Source organism: Emydura macquarii, unplaced genomic scaffold (assembly GCF_026122565.2).
Source record: "Emydura macquarii macquarii isolate MOO-44397 ecotype Brisbane River unplaced genomic scaffold, CSIRO-AGI_Emac_v2 contig_1062, whole genome shotgun sequence".
In the NCBI taxonomy this organism is placed as follows: Eukaryota; Metazoa; Chordata; order Testudines; family Chelidae; genus Emydura; species Emydura macquarii.
The window spans coordinates 56,382-79,583 of record NW_027131199.1 but is presented as its reverse complement, the minus strand read 5'-3'; the positions used below and the strand labels follow the sequence as shown (position 1 = coordinate 79,583).

The following is a 23,202-nucleotide window of genomic DNA, read 5'->3' as shown; positions in this document are numbered from 1 at the left end:
ATTAATATCTGTAAGATGCTCAGATGTCGCAGTGAAAGAGAAGAACAAAGGGAACTAGATAGATAGAACCGGATTCAATATAATTTTATTTTTGTTCTATGAACGTCAAGAAGGGAGGTGCCTCGTTCATTGTGGGTGAAAGCTCAGGAGTGTTGAGCTGTCCCTGAGTCTGTCTCCTTCGTTGTGGGTGCTGTGACTGGTGGCAATGACACGCGTGGGTTGTTGGTTTAAGGGGACGGAACGTGGGACTCGTGGATGGAAAAGCACGAACCTTTCCTGCTGAACTCCAAGGCCCTGTCTGCTGGCTCAGATAGCAACAGGCTCATCCAACACGACACCAAACACTAGACGTTTTTTTTCCCTTCTGCCTCCAGAGCTTTGCTCAGAACCCGCTGGGTATCGTCAGCTATGGTGGCCAAACACTTCCGCAGCAGACAGTATGTGGTAACCATGGCAACCCCTCCTGAGATCACGGCACCAAATACGGGAAGCGCTTCCAAGAATATTCCGTTATCATCACGGCAGCACCCACCGAATCCAACAGTAGCTTCAGGGCCGTCATTCGGGTTGTTCGCCAGGACTTCATCTCAGCCGTCAGATCCACAACAGGCTTCCCAACCTGCCGGGCGAGAGCAGAGAGGGACCCGTCATCCAGGCCGAAGCTGCTGTAATATCTGAACAGGTGTTTCCTGAAGAGGAAGAAGGTGCACAAGAAGGCGACGCCGGGCACAGGAATGGCAGCCATGAGACATGAGAAGAGGGCTGCTTTCCAAATCTCCCTCTTCAGGGCAGCTTTTTTCTGGCTGATGACGGGTGAGGAGACACCGGGCAGGCTGAGCAGGAAAGCGTGTCTCTTCAGGCTCTGGAGTTCCTTCTGCAAAGTCTGCCGCAGGAGGGGAAAATCGTAGAGGTTGGGTTCCCAGCTGGACACCACAAAAACCTGCGGCTGGCGCACCCCTTCAGCTTCCAGGCCTCTCTTGCAGTCCTCCCTGATCTGCTGCAGGATCTGCTCCTCGCTGTAGATGGAGGCACGTTGCCTCCTGGAAGCGTCCAGGTCCATGTCGGCTTTGGAGCGCACAAAGTAGAACCTCTTCCCCATTCTCTGGATCTCACGGACCAGGCTGGCGTGGGCGGAGCGGAAGCGCTGGGAGCCGACGATGATGAAGAACTCGAATCGGCTCAAACGCAGCTGCTCACAGTAGGTGTCTGGAGGGAAATTGGATGCCCCCACCCCTGGCAGGTCCCAGAGCGTGACACCCAGAAGAACAGGATCTTGATAAGCCATCGGCTCCGCATTGGAATCTAGGATCCCGGTTTCAGCAGCACCTTCATCCCCAGCACATAGACCCAGCATGGCGTTGATGAGGGAGGATTTCCCAGAGCCCGACTCCCCCGTGACGGCGATGTTGAGGGCGTGGTTGTTAAATGACTCCAGCATTTTCTCCCGCACTTCAGAAATTGCTTCTGCCAGGTTCCCCTGACGGACAGCAGCTTTGAACCCATCAGCGGCCATGGTGCGCAATCCGCTGCAGAGAAGAAGAAACATTTCAGCTCCTAGTTAATGTCGCTTCCGGAAAATACTACGCTAACCGCGCATGGCATATGGTAGCAACGTCCAGCACTGGAAAGTTAGGAACAGGCACATTTACGGTTGCCCGTGCAACCTGGATCCTGCCCCTTGCGTATCTGGCCCATGTGCTGAATGAGGCAGGAGCATTGTGGAGAAAATAGGAGTTATTTGCACTTAATCACTATTTATTATTAGTACTAGAGTAGTGGATAGTCGTAGCACCCGTTGTGCCGGGCGCTGCGCAGACCCAGACAGAGCTCTGGGCCCCCGTTGTGCCGGGCACGGCGCAGACACACAGGTCAGAATTGTCACAAAATCTCAGCTCCCTTGGAGACCCCGAAATAAGCGGGGAGACGTTCAAGGGGTCCCAGCACACTGCTCCCTAACCAGGACAAAGTATCAGCTGTGACTTCGCAGCACAGTGCCCAGACCAGCCCTCCCTCGACATGCCTTCTAGGCCCCGGGAACGACGGGGAGCCCTGCAGCTGCTCTCCCTCGCACCGAAGGCCTGGAAGGAATATGGAGAGCACACGGCTCTTGAACCCATCCCGGCTCCACGCACAGGAACGGAGGAAACTGGAATCAGGGCCCGGCTACTGCAGACAGACGCCCGCAGAGAGTCTGAGGAACCAGAGCTGGGCTCAATTTTTGCAGCTAAAACTCTTGTAGGTGAAAAATGCAGATTCAGCGATTGCGAAGCCAGAAGTGGCTCGTTGGCTCATCTAATCTGACCACCCGCGTCACACCGGCCAGAGACCTGCCCCGGCCTCAATTCCTGCAGGAAGTTCTCGGCTTGGCAGCCGCCCCACATGCAGCCTCAAACTGCAGCTACGAGAAAGCTCTAGGGGCGTGCAAAGGAGCCGAGGGAAGGAGGCCCAGGGGAATCTCTTACCTTCACCGGCTGTGCTGGGCTGGGCGGGGGTGGATGGTCTGCGGGAAGGGGAAGCAATATGTGCACACACGGAGCACCCGCTTCCCTCCCGAACTTCTCAGCTGCTCTGTCTCCTTCTGTGCGCGCCCAGCTCTCTCTCTTCCCTCCACCCCTCTTTGTGTGTCTCTCTCTTTCCTCCCTTCCCTCTTCTCCCTCCTGCCTCTCGCCCACGGCCCCCCCTTTCCTGGAACAGCTGGCTCGAAAGTGAAAGTAGCAGCTGCTGACAAGCAAGGCATGGCCCCTCCCCAGGGCTGGCTGGGTGGGTGATGGGGAGGGACAGACCAGGGCCTAGATACCCCCATAGCGCATTGCCAGGGGGGACACAGCCTGACTGTCACCAGGCAGTCAGAGGGTGACAGTGTGTAGTTATAGCATACACACACACACACACACACACACACAGAGCAGGACTCCTCATACCCAGCAGGGGGAGCAGACAGACACACACACACACTCACAGCAGATCTCATCCCAGGCAGCCGGGCCACACACACACACACTTTGGAGCTTTAGGACAAGGCTGGGCTGTGTCTCCATGAGGAGCACAGGTGTGGTAGAACTTGTGTCTCGACGCCAGTCACAGGATGCACCCCCCCCCCCCCCCCGGCTGACTTTCCATCCCCCGCTTTGAAACCTTGTTTCAGCAAAGCATTTCAGGCTGTAAGCGGGTCTGAAATGACCCCCCCTTGCTGAGCCAGCTGGGGGAGGGGGGCAGCACTGTACTCTCAGGAGCACACCTACGTGCTCAGCATGACCACGCTGCTTCGCCCAGATGGTCCCTTTGGCCGGTGCTGGGTGACAAATCACGTCAGCGTTCATTGCAGGGGAACGGGATGTTTGGGAGTCTCTCGTTTTGTGCAGTGCGGGCAAGCGCTGCAATCACTGGGAGCTGGAGGAGACCTTGAGAGGCTGCAGAGCGCAGGGTAGCTGGGGAGGCAGCAGCAGGGATGGTCTGCAGGACAAGTACAGTGCCCCCTTCCCCCCCAGCCCCCCCCCCCCCGTGACAGGTGAGTGAACACACGCAGAGGCAGCTCTGGGTTCCAGGTCATCACTGACCAGAGACAACAGCTGTGAGTGGGGGGAGCGGGTGGAGGAGGAAGCAAGAAGGAGTGCGCTCCACGTGGGTCCCTAGGCTGTGGCTCCTTTATGCAGCCAGGGGGATGGAAGATCAGTGCCCCCCTCCCTTGGCTCCAGCAGAGACCCCAGTGCCTATGGACCCAGGCACAGCGCTTTGCCGTGCTCCCTGCTACAGCTGCGGGGAGGGGAGTGCTGATCTCCCGTCCCCTTGGCTGCAGCAAGGAACCTGCACCGGTCTCTTAGCCCGTCCAAAACACGCTCCGCCTGGGTCCTTAGGCAGCGGCTCCCTTCTGCAGCCAGTAGGAGGGGAGCTGCGGACCACTTTGACAGCCCCAGTAGGACACTTTTGGCCCCGGGGCCACAGGCTGAGAACCACTGCCCTAGATATTGAACCCACCCCTTGTTGCTTCTGACTCAGACTGGCAGAAGGGTTACAGGGCTTGCATAACTTGGAGTCCATGAGCAGCAACCTCACTGAAGTGATGCTGAAGTGTTTTGTTATGGTGCTGGGGATTAGCAGTGTTAACCGACAGCACTCCCTGCCACTGGGAATCGGTGGGGGTTAACCTGCGGGACTCCCTGCCACTTGGTTTCTCTCTCTGACCATTGTCATCATGATCTACACAGAGCCTTAATCAAGTTATACATGAATTTATTATTATATCTGCAAGAGCAGCAATGATAAACCAACCAGTGCAGTAATTACTGAAATAGTAGAAATTAAGTTGCACTAGCTATAGATTATAGTTCCAGAGGGGTAGCTGTGTTAGTCTGTATACAGCAAAAACAATGAGAGTTCTGTGGCACTTTAAAGACTAACACATTTAATATTTGCAGACATAAGCTTTCGGGAGACTTAGCTCTCTTCTTCAGATGCAGTAATACAGAAAGTAGGTAACACAGAGGATTTAGCTCCTATATACAACTTGTCGCAATATGCTGGGTGCCGAACTCCTGACACAAGCTGTTGAGATCACGATATGATTAAATTGCTCCTCGGATCACGTGATGCAAAACACGGCGTTGTTACAGCCGATATGTGAGTGTTGCCGACTCCCGTGACTGTCGCAATTACTGGTATTTCCTTTTAAAGCTTCCTGGAGTCATGTCATCATGGGAGACACTCAGCTTTCATTAAAGAAAAGATGAAGTTTCTAGCCCTAGTTTTTAGTGGCTGTGGAGAACAGCAGGAAAAGGTGACCAAGAAACCCTGAAAACTGGAGGCAAATGAAAAAACAATTTTTTTTAAAAAATCTCATGCTGTTGAGTGGCCTGAATCATGATTTTTGAATGCTCACATGACCATTCCTGGGAAATGCTTGCTCTAGCATCCTCATCAGTCGGATAGCACACAGCCATCAGCTGCCGTTCTTCAATTCAAAGGCATTGTTTAAAAGGTATGCAATCTGCTTTAGACAATGGCTGGATGGTCATGCAGACCAGGTATTAAAGGGAGAGCACCTGACAGCAAGGTTGGTTGCTACATTGATTTACATCCACTGAGGATCTGGGTGAATTTTCTTGGTCTTCCTGCATAAGACAAATTGTTTTGGCTAACCTAACAAGTACAACAGAAAGCTTAGAAACTTGACTCACTGCAGGAAATTAAAGAATGAAAATGCAGCTTCCTTTCTGCTTGGTATTTATAATTTGGGCGCATTTGTCATGCCCCAATCTCCAACCGGGACTGGGTCTCTCATTCATAAACAAGTCTGCTGATCTGATTAAACTTTTTCCCGTCTTCCTCAAAAGCAACCTTCTGAACTCTTTCGGCATCTTCCACCACTTCATCCAGAAACTTCAGCAGCATGAAGTAGGTGGTTACGAAAGAGATTCCTGCACTTACAATGGGACCAAGCACTGGTAGATTTGTAGTTAATCTAGGTAAACCTTTCCGATTCTTTAGCAGCCGTTTTATTACAACATCTCTGGTTATTTCACCTGCGTTGGGAGATATAACAGCCTTCAGCTTTTCTATCGGCTTCCCAGCCTGCCTGGCCAGATTGGCCAACGAGCCGACATCTAGGCCGAAGTGCTTGTAGAAGGCAGTCATGGATCCTAGCAGGATGCCAATATCACAAGCAAAAGAGAGAGGCGGGACAGGAATGACACTGACTAAAGCCGATACCAGGGATATTAGCCATATCAGCTTCTGCAGAGCAGCTTTCTTCTCCTGTATGATTTCTGCAGACAGGTTTGGCAGACTGAGCAGAAACACAAGTCTCTGCAGACTTGGGAGATCATTCTCCAAAGCCTCGACCAGGCCAAGAGCATCATACTTGGTGAAATCACAGTTGGAGAGAAGGAAAATCTCTGGGTTGCTCATCCCTGCCTTTTGCAGGTGTTCCCTGCAGTCCATCCTGAGTCTCTGCAGGACAGGCTCCTCATTGAATGTTTTAGGGTGATCCCTTTGTTCATTGCACAAGTCTTCACCCACCTTGGAGCACACAAAATAGAATTTCTTCCCCATCCTCTCAATATCCTGGGCCAGGTTGGCATGATTGTATTTGAAGCGCTCCGAAGCAATGATCACGAAGAAGTCATAGTGTTTGAAGTTCACCTGCTACAGGTACATTTTGGGCTGAAAACCTGGGGCACCAATGCCGGGCAGGTCCCACAGCATCACGTTGGGGTGGTTAGGATGGGGATAAACAGTCGGCTCCATCGTCGTTTCTGTCACCCCTGTTGGGTCAGCCCCATCATCCTCAGCGGTGTTGATGAAGGACGATTTCCCAGCACCAGTCTCCCCTGTGACTGCGATGTTGAGCTTGGTGGATTTAATTGACTCCAGCTCTGCCTGGGATATAGAAGCCACTTCAGCCTGATCTTTGACTTTGAACAGATCCATGAACTTCTCATACATCTCTATGGAGACATTAAACGATTCCTTTGGGTCCAACCCTAGATTCAGAGTCTTCATGAGAGCTGAGAGTGACTCCATAGCCATGGCACCTACAAGAGATTCCCTCTCCCCAAGACAAGAAAAGGAAAAGGCAGATTTCAGTTAGTGTAAATGTAGCTTTTTAAAAAGATAAAACTGTTCACAGAACAATTTACAAACTTGCAGCCGTGGAGCTGGTTTCACTCCCACCAGCAGGTGTGCTGAAAATTGCATCCCCAGCTAGGACTGCCAACAGTCTCTTACTACAACGGACGTCCCTTCTATTTCCATCTCTGTACCACAAGATTGGGAGCTGCCGAGTGCTGAAAAAAGAAGCAAGAAATACCCCTGGTGAATGTAGGTGAGAACTGCTCAGTATTATAATTCTTAATAGTAATAATTATGATAATAATAAGAATGCAATGCTGTTGCAAAAAAAAGCAAATGGAATTAATATTGCATTGACAGAGGCATAGCATGCAAGTCACGGGAGCTGATAGCACCGCTCTGCTCGGTGCGGGTTAGGTCTCATCTGCAGTACTGTGTCCAATTTTGGTCACCAAATGCTTAGAAAGGATGTAGAGAAACTGGAAAGGATCCAGAGATGAGTGACAAAGATGATCCAAGGGGAGGAATGCAGCCATGTGAGCAAAGGCTGAAGGAACTGGGTGTATTCAGTTTGGAAAGAGGAGATTAAGGGGGGTCATGTTAGTGGTCTTCTGATACTTCAAAGGCTGCCATAAAAAAGATGGAGAAAAGTTGTTCTCTCTTGCCACGGAGGCAGGACAGGAGGCCATGGGTTCAAAGTACAGCACAGCAGATTTAGATTGACTCTCAGGAAAAGCTTGCTACTGTAGTAAGTGAGAGCTTAAGGCCTGTAAAACACGCTAAGGCCTAAATGGAAAAAGCCGAGTGAACAGAAGTATAAGGGGTCAGTCAAGTTAACTGAGACTGGTACAGGAAAGTGCTGATACTGCAAGGTTGTAAGACTGCCAAAATATTACTAAAATATGTAGTAGATATAAGAGGTACCAAGATACTAACCCTCTGAAATGACACTTTTATGGGTAGAAATGATACATGGAGTGGCGGTGCCGAAATCAGCCAATCAACGGAAAAAGGTGGTATTAGCCTACGTCAGGAGGGTGGCAACTACCTACGTGAAAGGGGGCAGAACGGAAGTGTATGTAACAGTGTATAAAAGAGGGTGTCAGAGGGAATACCGGCATCCAGTCTAGGGGATAACGGAAAGTCCCGCCGTTGGGCCGAGACCATTGTAACGCCGCCTATGTGAAACTGACCCAGAGATATTCTGTAAGTCATTTCTCTTTGTGCTGCTCACAATAAACCTGGCCTGGGTGCCTTCGTTGCTCAGCTAATCTGTGGTCCTGTCGACTCATTCGATCGTGAGAGTTGTCTCAGTTTCCTGATCAGAGCTGGGACAGCATCTACACAGGGACACATGCACGCAGCCTACTGTTAAACATTGGTGACCAACACACACCGATTACCACACTAGTGACCCCGACCACTGATCTGGTAAGTAAACGAGCTGTTCTCTGGAAGGAATCGCGATCTAACATGACAGAAAACTGCGAGCTAGGTACGTTGCAAAGGTCTCGGCCCAACGGCTCCCCCTCCCGGCCCCGCCACATGGACACAGTGGTGCCCTGGCTGGAGCCTGGCGCCCTCTCCCCAGGACCCAGTCCTTCACATGGGGGTGGGAAAGGGGACATTTTACTGGGCTCGGAGGTCCTGGGGGGCCCAGTGCAGGCTGCAAACCCCATTACCATGAGGAAAATTTTTTTTCATGGCTCAAGAGATCGTATGTCTGGGATGAGGGATTGTGGGGTGTGTGTGGGAGGGGGCCCATGTTACAAGTTTGTACTGGGCCCGAAAGAATTATGCTTGGGCCCTGTGTCTGTGCCTGCTATACATCATCCATTTCAGGTGCAGGCTTCCGTGCTGGATTCTGTTCACCATTTTGTGGTCTGGATTTAAACCCAGTTTAATCTAGTTTATGCACAGCGATTGTGAGGCAATACCGAGACATCTACCCTGCTGGGAGGGGAGCTGAACTCCCCACAGAGCACTCGAACAGAGAGCCATCGAGATGACAAGCTGGGTCTACTGACTTGGTAACGGCTCACCCCTATAAACAGTGGGGCTGTACCGAGCCCTGTGTGGCTGGGGGATGGAGTTTTGCAATAGGAGCATATCGTTGCTGGTTGGTGTCTGGTTAAGGATTTCCTGTGCCGACGTCTGTGTGTTTTGTTTCCCTGCCCCATGTTCCCCCAAAGGTTAAAATACAAGTTCAGAGTTTCCACAGCCTCACTGGAATTGTGAGGTTGTTGACAACCAACTTGGGGCGCTCAGGAGGTCTCAGCACTGGTTCTGGAGTCTAGGGTGATTTTGGGTGTTTAGTAATTTGAATGGGGTTATAGCTCGCCAATGGATCTGATCAGAAAATAATGAGGTTCTTGTCCCAGAATCAGGCTCCAGAAGAGTTTTATATGGACCCCCGGGGTGCCCGACAGGAAGATTCACAGTGATAGCCAAATTTGTATCATTTTATAAGCTTTTATTAAGATAACATAAAATGATGGACAAATGACTAATTAAAAGAAAATTAATAATCAAATGAGTAAAGAGTAGGATTACAGTTGTATTGTAAGACTCGTGTGATATATATATATCTATGGGATGCTTTGGATTAATACACTCTCGCCCTTTCCTGCTGGCCTGGCTGAGAGAGATGTTCGGTTCCTCAACTCTTGAGTGGAGGGGTGGAGAGCTGGGCAGTGCTCGAAGGCTAAGAGCTGTAAGGCTACGACTAACACTGCAAACAATACTACGTGTAAACGAAGAACAAAAGATCTTCACACACTCACTGAAAGAAGCTTGAAGAAGGAGTAACTGACGATCGCCCCAGTTAACACGATTTGCCCCTTCTTATACCCTGAGCAATAGGGGTCCTCCTTCTAAGTCCAAACTTGGATTCTTCACCCTCAAATTAATGGGGTGCACATATTCTATATATTGGCAGGTCTGTGCATATTAATGACATATCCACATCCTTCCCAGACGGTTCCAGACGGTTCGTTTATCTCACCTTTGTTATTTCTGTGTGGTTTCTGTGGTGGATCTGTGACGTTTACTCGGGGCACAACCTGAGACATCCCCCACTGACTTGATACCTCCTGACTTATCTAGGGTAAAGGTTATAACCAAATATGTCTTATCCTTTAACTCATCATTACTTATCTGGGCGAAAGGTCCCGAACAGATGTGTGCTAACGGCCTTAGCTTTCATACCGGATGTGGCCTGTAGGGTACCTTGCATTACAGCTAAAATGCTTTTTTATAAATCTATGATTCTATTATAATAAAACAAAAATACTTAAATCTGTAAGGAAAGATAGATATATATATGCAAGCAGGCTGGCTAGTCCTATAGGCTACAAGGGCAGCTGGCCAGCAACACCCCACGTCCCAAGGAAAGATGCCAGACCAGAGTCTGGCCCCAGGAATGTGATTTAGGAGCCTCAGAGTTAGAAATGGGTTGATTCATCCCAGATCTGGCGCACCTCTGACCAGCGGAGATATGCTGACCTAGCCCCAGGGTAGACGCAGCTGTGTTGATGGAAGAATGCTTCTGTCGCTGTAGCTACCATCGCTCAGGGAAGTGGTGTTGTTATAGTGATGGAAAAAGCCTTTCCATGTGCATAGGCTGCATCTATGTTTTTTTGCTGACATAGCTACGGCGATGCAGCTACGCTGATATATAGTCTCCATAGTGCAGACATACCCGTGGGCCGTGTCTCCACTCGGGCGTTCCAGTACGGCAGCTGTAGCGCCGCATTAGAGATGCATTAGAGATGCTTCCTGCATCAATGAAACAGGTTTTTCCTTTGGTGTAGTGAATCCACCTTTCCTAGAGACAGGAGCTAGGCTGACAGAAAAATTCTTCTGGCGATCTAGCCGCATCTGTACCAGGGGTTAGGGTGACCTAAGCACGGTTCTCAGGGTGTGACATTTTTCACAGCCCTGTGCAACGTGACTAGGCCAATCTAAGTTTTACGTGTAGGCCAGGCCTTAGTGATGCTGAGAACTCACACCTGTCCTGTGTCGTTAGTAACACAGGGGAGGAGAGTGTGTTTAATACGGTGTTTCATCTGACAAGGCCCCCTAAAGTTTTTCCTGTGGGATGACTAAAATTTTGGCCTCACTTTTGTCTGTTTTCAATCTTATTAAAAATTATGGTAATTTAAAAGAAAAAAAATTAGGTGTCCCCCCATCCCCAAATCTTAGTCAGTCTTTTGCTCTTTTGTCGCATTACATGTGAGAAGGAAGGAAACGCCACCTTCTCTCTACTCAGGTTCTGTCTCCACTAGCCATGGGTTTGGTGTCAGACGTGTTCTTCTTTTGTTGTTTGTCACCTGGGGTGACACAGGTCAGAGAGGCTACGTCTACACTGCATTGTGAACCTGGGTTTATGAGTGCTGGACCCGGGTCTCACGGTTGTGCTGGTGCATCCACACTGCACTACACAGACCTTCTGATTAGAGTCTGCAGCTTGAGCTGTGTCCACACTGCAGAATGACAGGGCTTGGACCCGGGCCGAGTCTCAGCAGGACTCGACTCTGACCCATCCCCCTAGCAGGACCCTAGGACCTGCTCCTCAGTGCTCAGTGCCCTGAGTCAGATTGATTCGAGTGTGGAAGGAAGCAGGGCTTAGCTCAAACCTGAGTCAGAGCCAGGCGTAATGTGCAGTGTGGACAGACCCTAGAGAGACCCACTGAGGGAGGACTGGCTGCGAGAGAGGCAGGAGGCTGCAGGAAGCAGGAGCAGCAGAACAGCCAGAGACGACTGGGACTGAAGGCAGTGGAATTCTGCAATGCAAGGGTGAGCTGAGAAATGGTTTTGTCTGTTGGTTTGTTTAAGTTTGGGACAATAAAACTGCAGAAAAGAGACAGTGGGGATGTGGCCCTTTGTCCTTGGCAGGCTGGAGAGAAGCCCTGCCTCGTGACATTGTTAATTCTTCTCTGCTCCTTCCAGAGCCTTTCTCAGGACTGGCTGAGCATCTTCTGCAACTTCATCCAGAAACGTATATAGCATTTCATATGTGACTTTGTAAGATCTCATTGCTGCAATCCCAGTACCAAACTTCTTTGTCATTTCTTTCAACCCAGTCTCAGCTGCACCAGCGTCCTTATCATTTAGGCTTCTTATGGCATTGATGAAAGACGACTTACCAGTGCCTGTGTCACCTGTGATGGCGATGTTGACCTTGGTATTTCTTAACAACTCATCAGACTTCTTCACCACAGAAATGGCTTTTGAGGGGTTTCCAGCTTTGACAGCAGTCTGGATTTCTTCAGTTTCCTCCTCAGACAGACCGGGAAGTTTTCTGCCCCATTTTGAAAATAAATCTGCCCAGTGAGGTTTTGAATCTTCCATCAACCTGGGAAAAGAAACATAAATTCCAATCAGGATTAGGGAGCTTTCCCCCTGGGCTATTTACTAACCCCTGGTCAGTAGAGTCAGAGTCACAGAGACACAGAGTTTAAGGCCAAATGGTACCCCTGGATTATCCAGTCTGACCTCCTGTATGTCACAGCCACTAACTGCTCCCTCCCAGCATCCCACTATAAACCCACAACCAAGATCAGACCAAAGCATTACCGCCCTCAGGAGACCAAATTACTGTGTGCCACAGGAAGAGAACCGAGGGCAGCGAGGGGCATCAATGGCCGGGGCCCCTGCAGTAGCAAGGAAATGATTAAATGAGGGCGAGACCAGTAAAAAAAGATGTCCTTATTTCCATGTGAACAGACCCACAGGGCTGGCAGGAAAGGAGCCATTGGTTACAACTTGCAATAAATAAATACAATAATCTAGAGTTTAAATACACTTTTTAGAATGCCCAAAGGAGAAAGCTTCATTTCAGCCTCTGTGCGACGCTAGGGGTGCTGTGCTGCAGAGGACGGGCTGGGGGCTCTCCCCTGGCTGTCAGGGCTGGCCCCGATGCCCCAGTCTGGCGCTAGGGAGCCAGTCACTTAACTGTTAATTTCCTTGAGGCTGTTGATTTGGACGAGGAAAACAGCATGGAGAAAACCTGTGCCCCCGGTCCTCTGCCTCCTCCCTTCAATTTTTGCTTTGCTAGATCTGCAAAGCAGGGGTTACTGACCCCGTCAGCCCCTCCCCACTGCACTTCCCCTGCCCAGAAAGGGGGAAAAACAGAGAAAACTGGTAGGAAGACAGCTTGCTTGCTGTGAAACCATCTTGGGAAAGAGAGCAGGCTGAGGACACCACTGCACCTTAGTCCTAAAGAAAACCATGTACGGTAGCTCCGAAGTGAAGGCCCGACTCTCCAGAGCCCTTCTGGCTGAGGTAATGGCCACTAGGCAGCCCATCTTCCAGGAGAGGTACAGCAGTGAGCAGGAAGCCAGCAGCTTGAACAGGGGGCCCATGTGCTTTGATAGATCAATTTGAGGCTGGTTGTCGCACCTTGGGCACAACCTCTCAAGGCCCTTAAGGAAAGGGTTAGAAATATTGTTTGAAAAAACAGATCAGCCATTCACCCCAGGGGGAAAAGGGGGGAAAGCTGAGATGGCTGCCAGGTGGACTCTAATGGACGACACTGTTAAACCTGCTGCTTTAAGTGCAGTAGGTCCTCTAGAGAAGTGTGATGATCGTGTAGATGATACACCCTTCTGGGAAGACCAGACAGAGAACTGCTTCCACGTCGCCAGGTAAGAGGCCCTGGTGGAGGGCTTTCTGCTTCCTTGTAGAACTCACGGACCTGCTCTGAGCAGGCTGGTTCTGCAGAGATTAGCCATGGAGCTTCCCGGCTGTCAGGTGGAGGGACCTGAGGTTCAGGTGGAGCGGACGACAATGGTCCTGAGAGCTCAGGTCTGGATGAAGAGGAAGTGGGATCGGTGACGTCACTGGGAGGTCCAACAGAGCGGTGGACCACTGGTGGTGGGGCCACATCGGACCTATGAGAATGACCTGCGCTGGGCCATGAGAATGGCATGTCCCCACACACTGCCTGTGGGTCCTGCCACCAATTGAGGGAGGCGAGACCTGGGGAAGGAATCAAAAGGATCATGTCCAGATGATGGCGGTTCGGCGAGCACACCGAGGCCAGCCATGCGTGGAGAGGTGTGAGGGATAGTCTCGTCTACTGCTCTACATAAGTACATGTGGCCATATGATCCAAAAGCCTCAGGCAACTCTGGGCTGTCGTCAGTGGTTGAGCCTTAAGGCGCTGAAAACGCCCTTCTGGGAGAAAGGCTCTGGCTTGGACAGAGTCGAGCGCCGCTCAGATAAACCCTATCCTCTGCACTGGAGTAAGGGTGGATTTCTGCGTATTTATAAGTAGGCCCGAGTCCCGGAAGGTCGACTGGATGAGGTAGATGCTGGACTCCATTTGAGCTCTGGTCTGGACTCTGACCAGCCAGTTGTCGAGGTAAAGGTACTCCTGCACCCCCGGCCTCCTCAAGAAGGCCACTACAACCGCCGTGCACTTTGTAAACACTTGCGGGGCAGCCAAGAGGCCGACTGTGAGAACCGGCAATTGGCAGTGCACGTGACTCACAATGAATCTGAAGAATCTTCTGTGCCCCATAAAAATGGAAATGTGAAAATAGATGTCTCTCAATTCGAGGGCAGCATACCACTCCCCTGGATCCAGGGAGATGATGATGGAAGACAAGGAGAACATGCAAAGCTTGAGTTTCTTGAGGTAGCTGTTGAGCTGGGTCAGTGAGGATAGGTCTGAGACCTCTCTCGGCTTTCAGGATGAGGAAATAACGGGGGTAGAACTCCATATTCCTTAAATTCTGTGGGACCTTTTCCATGGCTCCCACCCGTGGGAGTGACTGCACCTCCTGAGCCAGAAGTTGCTTGTGAGAGAGGTCCTTGAAAAGGAATGGGGAACGGTGGTGGTGTGGGGGGGGGGTTAGAACTGAATTGGAGGGAATATCCCACTTCTACTGTGCTCAGAACCCAACAGTCCATAGTAATATGGGACCGTGATGGGAGGAAGGGAGACAAGCGGTCCGCAACCAAAGAGTAAGCTGGATCCAAAGTCTTTGTGACTGGTATGCCGTCCCCAAGTGCTCCTCTTCTTCTGAGAGTCCTGCTGGGCTGGCAGAGTTAAAACTGGGAGGATTTCTGGGGCCTGTAATGCTTTCTCGAAGTCACTGAGGTGTATAAGCCCAGGGACGTCAGAGTAGCCCTGAAATCCTTGGGGCCATGGAGCTTGGCATCTGTCTGCTCTGAGAAGAGTGAAGTGCCCTTAAAGTGAAAGTCCTGGAGGCTCTGCTGAACCTCACGTGGGAGGCCTGAGTATTGGAGCCAGGAGCACTGTGGAGGCCGTGGACTTGGCTGCTGAATCTGCAACATTCAGAGCCACTTGCAGGGAAAGGTCCTCCCCATCTCAACTCAGAGAATGTCCTCGTGGATCACGTCATGTGTCTGCACCTGTTACAAACTGGCGGGTGTTCTATCCTATCGGCGCATTCCACAAGTGCACAAGCATCTTCAGTGGCGTTTCCAGTACAAGTCCCTAGTCAAGATATTTGCAGAGCAGCAACTTGGTCTAGAAACCAAAGCCTGCCATGGACGAGGAGTCTGGGATGTGAATGAAAACTGGGAGTTATTTCAGAAGGGTGAATGGGTCTGTGTAAGGACAATGGTGCTCAGTTGTGCTGCATTCAAAAGCCAACGGCAATTCTACCTGCCTTAGAGTTCCAGGATTTGGCCCCCCAGACGATATGGGACAGGGTCTTTATATTTGATTTTTTCCCCACTTGCTTTTATTTTAAAACAATACATAAATGTATAACACCCACTAAAGAACTGAACAAGGAACAGACCAAAAGGGGGCTACTTACCCTCTGTCCCTGGGTGCTTCAGTGGCTCTGATCTTGTGGCTATAGAGTTCCTTTAGCAAAGTTATCTGCAGTTTGGGAGAATCATATTTCTTAAATTCCCTACTCGACACAAGGAAAACCTGCGGGGAGCTCATCCCTTCTCCGGACAGGTTGCTGACACATTTGTTTCTAATTTTCTCCAGGATTCTTTCCTCTTTGAAGCTCTTTTTGTGTTTCTTATTGTACAGGTCCAAGTCCACCTTGGAGCGCACGAAGTAAAACTTCTTCCCCATCCTCTGGATCTCCTGGGCTACTTTGATATGGTTGGCTCTGAACCGCTCTGAAGCAATGATGATGAAGACATCATAGTGTCTGAAGTTCACCTCCTTCAGATAAGCGTTTGGCTGAAAATCTGGGGTATCGATCCCTGGGAGGTCCGAGAAGAGCACCATGGGATACACAGGATGCCAATATTGTACTGGTTCTTTGGTCACTTCCATCACACCTGTCTCAGCAGCATCTTTGTCTTCATCTCCCAGGCCTCGGATTGCATTGATAAAAGATGATTTTCCAGATCCCGACTCTCCTGCGATGGCGATACTGAACTCAATGTCTGACAAATTCGTCAACTTCTGCACCTCAGAAGCGGCTTCTAAGAACTTTCCTGCTTTGATAGAAGCCTCAATTTGTTTGGTTTGTTCCACAGACATACCAAGAAGAGTAATCCTATCTTCTAGGTATAGGTCATCAAAGATCGATGTGAAATCAGCCATCTTCCTGGGAAAAGAAACGGGTATGGTTAGTCTAGAACCCGGCCCTTGCTCCTGCTGACTCGGTGTGGCAGAAGGGTTACATAATGAAGGCACCACGCCAGGTTTATTGCCAACAAGACAAGATAAAAAGCACCCTATACATTTTACAAGTACACTTAACACATGTATGCTTGTGACAATGGACTGGCTCAGTAAATGACAGGACTTTCCGTTCCTCACTCGGCCAGACAAAGACACTCTCTTTGAGACTTTTTTAACTACACTGATACAAACACGTTTTATATTGCCTCTGACGTGTGTGGTTGCCACCCTTTGACATGGCAAGAAGACCACCCTTTGCTTTGTACAGAATGGTTTGATTAAAACATTTTTATTACACTGTTGTTTTGATTTTGGAGGGAGCAGTGTGTCCTTGTTACTTTTTGAGGAATGAGCTTGTCCCATTCCTGGTATCAGGAGTTCTGGCATGTGCTTGTGTGTTCCGTGCCTAGCATTTCTTTAGGAATCTGTATTTTTGCAATACCAGCTCTGTTCATGCCACTTTCTGTGATTTCTGATTTCTGGTAACTTTGCTTCATAAGAACAGGGCTTAACTGCTGCCTTAGCACCGCATCCACGAGCTCAGGTCCCACAGACCCAGGTTCACAATGCACTGTGGAGAGACCCTCTCTGATCTGTATAGCCCCAGGTGCAGCCCCACCGCCTTAACTGGCTCAGCTGTTCTGGCATGGCGGGGTTGGATCTCTCCTCTGGCAGCATCATGGTGCAGCCAATCTAGGGACATACCTTACAGAGCCTGAACTGATGCACTGTCCTTTCTGGTCCTGCAGCGCCTGGCGGGTCGGGGGAATCAATATTTGCTGCTGGAACAATATCAGCTGTTAGTGTGAAAACTTCCCCGGACGTTACTTCAGGGGTGAAACAAAGAGAAGAAATGGATTTTGCTCTAATGATTAAAGATACCCTGGTTTAGTGAGGCACGGGTTTGGGCTAAGCAGAGAGATTTCTTGTAGCCTGGGGTGGAACAGGATTTGATCCCTCTCCTGCTGGGAAAAAATCCTAGATTAACCTGGTCAGTTTTTCTATTATTTTCCTTGTTCGATACCCACAGCGGTGGAGAGAATCATTCCATCCTCAGCAATTGCAAGTCCTCTTCTCTTCTTCCCAGGGCAGCCTGGTAACCCCTTCCGCAGCCCCCTTCCGAGCAGAGAACGTACCTGAAACCATGAACTCTTTCCACAAGCCCTGCCTGGTGCACAAAGAGAAACTTGGGAAATTGTTCCCTTTCCAAGCTCTCTCCCACTCTTGGTGAAATGCTGAGATCAGGCACTGGGCTGATTCTCCACGCCGTGTTGTCATTTACACCAGTGGAAAATAGATCTAGATTGCTGCTATTCTGGCTCAGTTGGGTTTTATACCCACTTTGCACAGGTGTGATTGAGTTTGCAAGGTGCCGGTAACACAAGGGACTTTGTGACAGTCTCAGCAGCTGCTTTGGCTTGTGTGTTTGCAGAAACCAAAACCAACAGGCTGAGCTGCACATTTCCCAGAAATGGGAGGAAGCCGTGAAGCGGGGCTGGCTCTGAGCCACCGAACTGCAAACAAAATTCAGACAGCCCTTCACTCCTGGACAGAAACACAGGTGGGGGCCTGGCATGTGGAGCTGTTTAACCTGGCGGCCAACCAACAACAGCTCAAAAGCTTGTATCTCTCCCCAGCAAAAGTTGGTCCAATGAAAGATATTAGCTCACCCAGCTTCTCACTCAGACACCTTATGTAAGCGGGGAATGGTCCTGCTATTGGGCGGAGCTTTCCTAGACTTCTGGGGATAATGAGAAGCGCTTTAGATCACCTGATGTGAAAGCCAGGTATTATTTGTCTTTCCCGTCCAGTACGTCCCATGGGGCTGACGCGCTCTCCCCTTTAGCCAGCACCTCCGAGTGCCGGCAGTTCTTGTACGGCTCCTGACCTGAGCCTGGCTCCTTGCCACCCCCAGCATAGCCTGTCTGCCCTGTTTCCCCCATCGGCCTCCATCTGCTGGGCCTCCCCCTTTTAAACACCCTTTGTCAAATGTCTGCTGCAGATCAAGGTGTAGAGTCGTTTCCCAAGTCTGGGGCAGGGGACTCTGCATCTCCACTCGATGACTAAGGGGGCCGTACTTGGGGGAGGGAGGAGAAGGAAAATCGAGGCATCTGTACCCTCCCTTCCACAAGCTCCGCCATCCCCTTCAATTCCTCCCTGGGCTGGAGTCTCCTTCCTCCACTGCCTGCCCGCTCAGGGACAGGGACCCACAACTCCCCACCTTCCCCATGCCATGTCCAGCCCTGGGGGAGGGTCTCCAGGTTTACCCTTAATCCTCAGTCTCCCCGATTCTGCTGCTCCGATGGATGGTCGGAGCTGTGCAGCAGGAGATGTAGGGACAGGGCTGAGTTTTATACCAGGCAGAGGGATGGAGGCTAGGAGCGGGAGAGCTGAGCTGGGGGCCATCAGGGTGCTGGAAAATGATCTTTCAAAAAAATCCCCAAGTTAATGAACTGCCCCCAAACTTTGCAGGCACAGGGTAACTTAGAGCACTCAGAGAAAACATTAGAGTAACAGGGTAACAGCAACAGTAACGGCAGTAACGCCACCTCTTCTTCATTCTCCACATTTCCTTGGTCACCAGCTGTCCCGGTCCTTCCCTCCCCTAGGGCGCAGTGAATGCCCTGATTACGTGACTGCGCCTATATCCACAGAAATCCTTTTAAACCCCCATTATTGTCACCAAAGAGCATCCCCCTTCTGCTCCCTGGACACAGCTCCTGGTGGGGTCAGAGTGTGATGGTCGCCCCAGGGTGACTATGCCCCTGAAGTCCTGTCTGTACCACATGGGGGGTTGAGGGACCAAGGAGGGGCAGATAAACCTGGGGGAGGGATCAGAGTTGTGGGGAGAGGGAGGGATGTTCTTGGGTTTCCCTTTTGCCCCGTCTATGTTTGCCCTGTAACGTCCCCAGGGACCAAGCGTACCAGAGATGTTCCCCCCTGTACAAGGGGAGTGTAACGGGGGGCGCGGGCTGGGAAGGGAAGGGGCCGGGGCTGCCCCGATCCAGGGTTTTGTGGCTGGGAGGAAGCAGCCAGCGAGGGGGAATTGGCACCGGAGAGGCAGTGGGGGCTGCGCACGTACAGGCTGCAAGCTCGGAAACCTGGGGGCATGTGCAAACGTGGGACAGTCCTGCTGTGGTGGTGGTGGGCTGTCTCCATGGTTATAGTCCTTCTGTGGCAAGCTCTCTCTATGGTTGCAGTGCTGCTATGGTGGGGGTCTTGCTGTGGTTACAGTCCTCCTTGGAGTGGTCTCCATGGCTGGAGTGGGGGATGGGGGGTGGCTGGGAGTCAGGACACCTGGGTTCTATTCCCAGCTGTGGGAGGGGAGTGTGAGCAACAGGGGCACAAGGCCTGACTATGCTGTAAAGCCTGAACTCCCTTCTCTGTCCTAGGGGGTTGGCACACGGAGAGGAGGAGGGAGGGAGTGGGGTTTGATGTGGGGTGGGGGGCTGTTTTGTTACTGCTGCCCCTGCTCTGGGGTCACACAGAGCAACTGGGCTCCCGGAGCTGCCAAGCCAGCACCTTCCCCACCCCCTCCAGTCACTCAAATCCACAGAGATGGTCGGAGCCTGTTACACAGCTGAAATTCCACTCACTATCGATTTTCCTGCACTCTGCTGTTTGTATTATTACCACTGCGGGTTTTTTTGTGAAGATTTATCCTGAGATGGGTTTTGCCAACTCCCTGCATTCAAAAACCACGAGTCAGCCCAGCCCCCAAAATCAGGAGACTAAATGAACAATCAATGCGGGGTTCTTTTTATTTGTTTTCTGGTGCTTTAGTCATTGCAGGTCATGTTTTCAAGCTTTTCTCCAGATTTACTTTGAAAAAAAAATAAAGCTGAGATTTTCACATCATCACCTGATTCCTGGAGCTGGGACTTTACAGAAAACAACAAAAATCGTGAGACTTGCCGTGAACTTGTGAAAGTTGGCAATGCTGTTGTATTTGTATTTGCATTGTGTTTCATCTTGTAGCTCTGAGGCAGGGAGAGGCAGCTTCTTGTGTCACTTTGAATCCAATAAATGAATAAAATATAGGCATATCCAATTTCATCCCTGTTATGCAGGAATTGCCAGACCGGATCAGACCTAAGGGCATCTAGTGCAGTCTCCTCTCTCTGACCGTGGACAGGACTAAACGATCCAGAGGAAGGGTAAGAATCCCACAGTAGCAGTTGTGGAATAATCTCCCGCCCCACCCCTCCCCCTGCCTTGGTCTCTAATGGTTAGAGACCAGCTTAAACTCTGAGGCTGGAAGTTTAGGGTCCCCACCAACATTTTCCATTATGATTCATTATGACAACTCGGCCTTTCTTGATATGTGACTAAACATCCAACCCCCTTCCCAAGCTGTAAATACCCAATCCAAATAACCAAGCTGCAGGCCTGGACTCCTAGCCCAGATCCAGTTTATGCCTGTTAATCTGTGTTTTCCTAAGAGCAATAAAGATCAGATGCGCAAAGTGGCAGATCAAAGGCTAAAGCAGTTTATTGAAGGATAAACGAACTTCTAGAAGGTTTGGAATGAAGATCAACCCGCACACAACGAGTACATGGAGCTGTGAGATTGAATCCAGATTGGTTACCGACTATGGACCATTGAACAAATCAATAGCGACGGGTTGATACGTAGCTTCACACGAACCAATCGTCCCGAGAACCCAACATGCTGTGATTGTTATCCCAGCACCTCAGGTTGGTCTGAGCGGGGTCGGTGGTTCCCAGACGCCCAGACAAATCTAAACTCAGCATCAATCAAGCAAATCAGTGATTACCGCATCAGCAGTAGCTCAAATCGCAGCTCGGGATATCAGTTGCAGATGTGAGATTCTCATGAACTATGAAGCCTCTGATACAGGTTTACACCTGACACTTGCAAACCCTGCTCAGGGCACAACTTAGTTACGGGGTTAATAACAGCCTCTAGTTTCAGCGCTGCAGGCAGAGAAAAGCAACTTTAGCTAAGCTCTGGGTTGAGGCTTGGTAAATGGATGTGCAGGGAAGACCAGATCCTCAGCTGGTGTAAATGGTATTGAATCAACGGAGCTACGTGCGTTAACACCAGCTGGGGATCTGGTCCCATGGGTTTCTTAGAGAATCCATTTCAGGCGACATCTACACCTGGAGCCGGGGTCCAGGCGGGTTTGTGCTCAGGATGGAGCCCAGGCTGCTGTTGCCCATGCTGGGCACATGGCTTATGAAGAGAGGCTGGGGGAACTGGGTTTGTTTAGTCTGCAGAAGAGAAGAGTGAGGGGGGATTTGATAGCAGCCTTCAACTACCTGATGGGTTCCAGAGAGGATGAAGCTAGGCTGTTCTCAGTGGTGGCAGATGACAGAACAAGGAGCAATGGTCTCAAGTTGCAGTGGAGGAGGTCTAGGTTGGACATTAGGAAAAAGTTTTTCACTAGGAGGGTGGTGAAACACTGGGATGGGTTACCTAGGGAGGTGGTGGAATCTCCATCCTAAGAGATTTTTAAGGCCCGGCTTGACAAAGCCGTGGATGGGATGATTTAGCTGGGGTTGGTCCTGCTTTGAGCAAGGGGTTGGACTAAAGACCTCCTGGGATACCTTCCAACCCTCATATTCTAGGATTCTAGGATTCTATGCTGCCATGTCCACACACTTCTATTTTTAGCATGCTAGCTCCATGAGAGTTAGCGTATGTCTCTGTGAGCTGGGAATCACACCACTAGCTCCAAGTGTAGACAGACTCTGACTTGGGCTCAGGGTCCTGAGTTAAAGCAGCAAGAGCTGACATCTGCATCACTGAGCTGGCTAGGTTGTTATCTTCTTGTTGCTCAGAATCTAGATCAGGGCTCGACAAATTTGCTTTGTATCTAGGAGCCAGCCCAAAAATTTAGGAGCCAGACGAATTTTTCAGCTTTCTGGTTTTATGTTTTAATGACTATGAAAAAAATTTCACATCCCACCACTGAATGGTATAAATAAATAATATTTTACATATAAACAAGCATAGACAAGAACTTCATGCACATTTATGTCATACAAAATAACACATTCTGATGTGAAATGACAAATGAGCTTTGCCTTGTGGATTTGGAACTGAAGTTGCTTGCCCCACTCTTCCTTGAATTTCCTCCTTCTGCTGTCTGAAGCTGGCTTGTTGAAGGGGAGACTTTTGCCAACACCTTTATTGGTTCCAATTCACTTTAATTTGCTGATGCATTGTTCACATTAAACTGTTCAACTTCACTTTCCAACGAAGATTGTTTATCTTTTCTTTTTAATGGAACAGTGAAGAAATTCATCAGTAGCAATTGCTTTGCGTTTTCTTGTCTCCCAGCTGTTGCTGCACCTTTCATTTTTACGGTATCCACTAATAAAAATGATTACCGCAAAAGACAGACGCATAGCTTAAACAAGTTATGGGCGAGACACACGTGTGTACACCTGTACACACCACGAGACTACAAAGCATCGTTCGTCTCGTGTCTATTATGGGTTTAAGACGGATAAGCACACAAGCCAATCACTGTGCTCCTTGCTTTGTGCCATGTGCCAGCAAAATGTCCACCAATCATACGCTGCGATACACTCGATCGCAAACGATCCCTGAACAAAGAATTCAGCACTCAGGTGCACTGCCAGAGATGAGCAGTAATTGCAATGCGTTATCGCTAAATTGTTGCTTGATAACTTCTACCTGAAACTCTCAATTCATATTTGTATGGTTTTGTGTCAGGGAGGAGAAAGCGTGGGTGAACTTGGCCACCGCGACGTTTATTATCCTAGCTCAAATTTCATCTTCCATTTCCCCATTTTCCTGGATTCTGAAACTCAGATACTTGAAACTTTGCATTTTCATAATTATCTGCCCATCTAGTTTCAAGGATAATTCTCCAGTGTTCATTCAAAGGCTGGTGGGCCGGCTGTGGCAGCCCCTTCCTTCCGCCCTTCTCCCACCACATGGGCCCAGCGGGGCGCCATGGCCAGAGCACGGCAGCTGCTCTCCCCTCCCAGCCCCGCCCATTCCCCCCACCCCT

At 50.1% G+C, this 23,202-nt stretch overlaps 1 protein-coding gene and 2 pseudogenes across 1 annotated transcript; all 3 read right to left on the bottom strand.

The window, feature by feature from the left end:
• Positions 1 to 74: 74 nt before the first annotated feature.
• Positions 75 to 2,599, bottom strand: LOC137151439 (interferon-inducible GTPase 5-like; annotated as a pseudogene).
• A 2,675-nt stretch (positions 2,600 to 5,274) lies between these two features.
• Positions 5,275 to 6,525, bottom strand: LOC137151427 (interferon-inducible GTPase 5-like; annotated as a pseudogene).
• A 4,308-nt stretch (positions 6,526 to 10,833) lies between these two features.
• LOC137151426 (interferon-gamma-inducible GTPase 10-like) lies at positions 10,834 to 18,138 on the bottom strand. The gene is made up of 4 exons (XM_067545691.1): positions 18,010 to 18,138; positions 15,363 to 16,168; positions 11,715 to 11,923; positions 10,834 to 10,898 (listed from the first exon to the last, which is right to left on the bottom strand). The coding sequence occupies exons 1-4, from the start codon at positions 18,136 to 18,138 to the stop codon at positions 10,834 to 10,836; spliced, it is 1,209 nt and encodes a 402-aa protein (XP_067401792.1).
• Between the last annotated feature and the right edge of the window lie 5,064 nt (positions 18,139 to 23,202).

What these genes read in the sequence shown, in the direction of transcription:
- LOC137151426 (XM_067545691.1), bottom strand. Translation starts at nt 18,138, where the DNA reads ATGGGGGAAACAGGGCAGACAGGCTATGCTGGGGGTGGCAAGGAGCCA. An exon ending in GCGCGTCAGCCCCATGGGAC is followed by an intron (nt 16,169 to 18,009) that starts GTACTGGACGGG and finishes ACACCGAGTCAG; the next exon opens with CAGGAGCAAGGGCCGGGTTC. An exon ending in GAAGCACCCAGGGACAGAGG is followed by an intron (nt 11,924 to 15,362) that starts GTAAGTAGCCCC and finishes TTCTTTTCCCAG; the next exon opens with GTTGATGGAAGATTCAAAAC.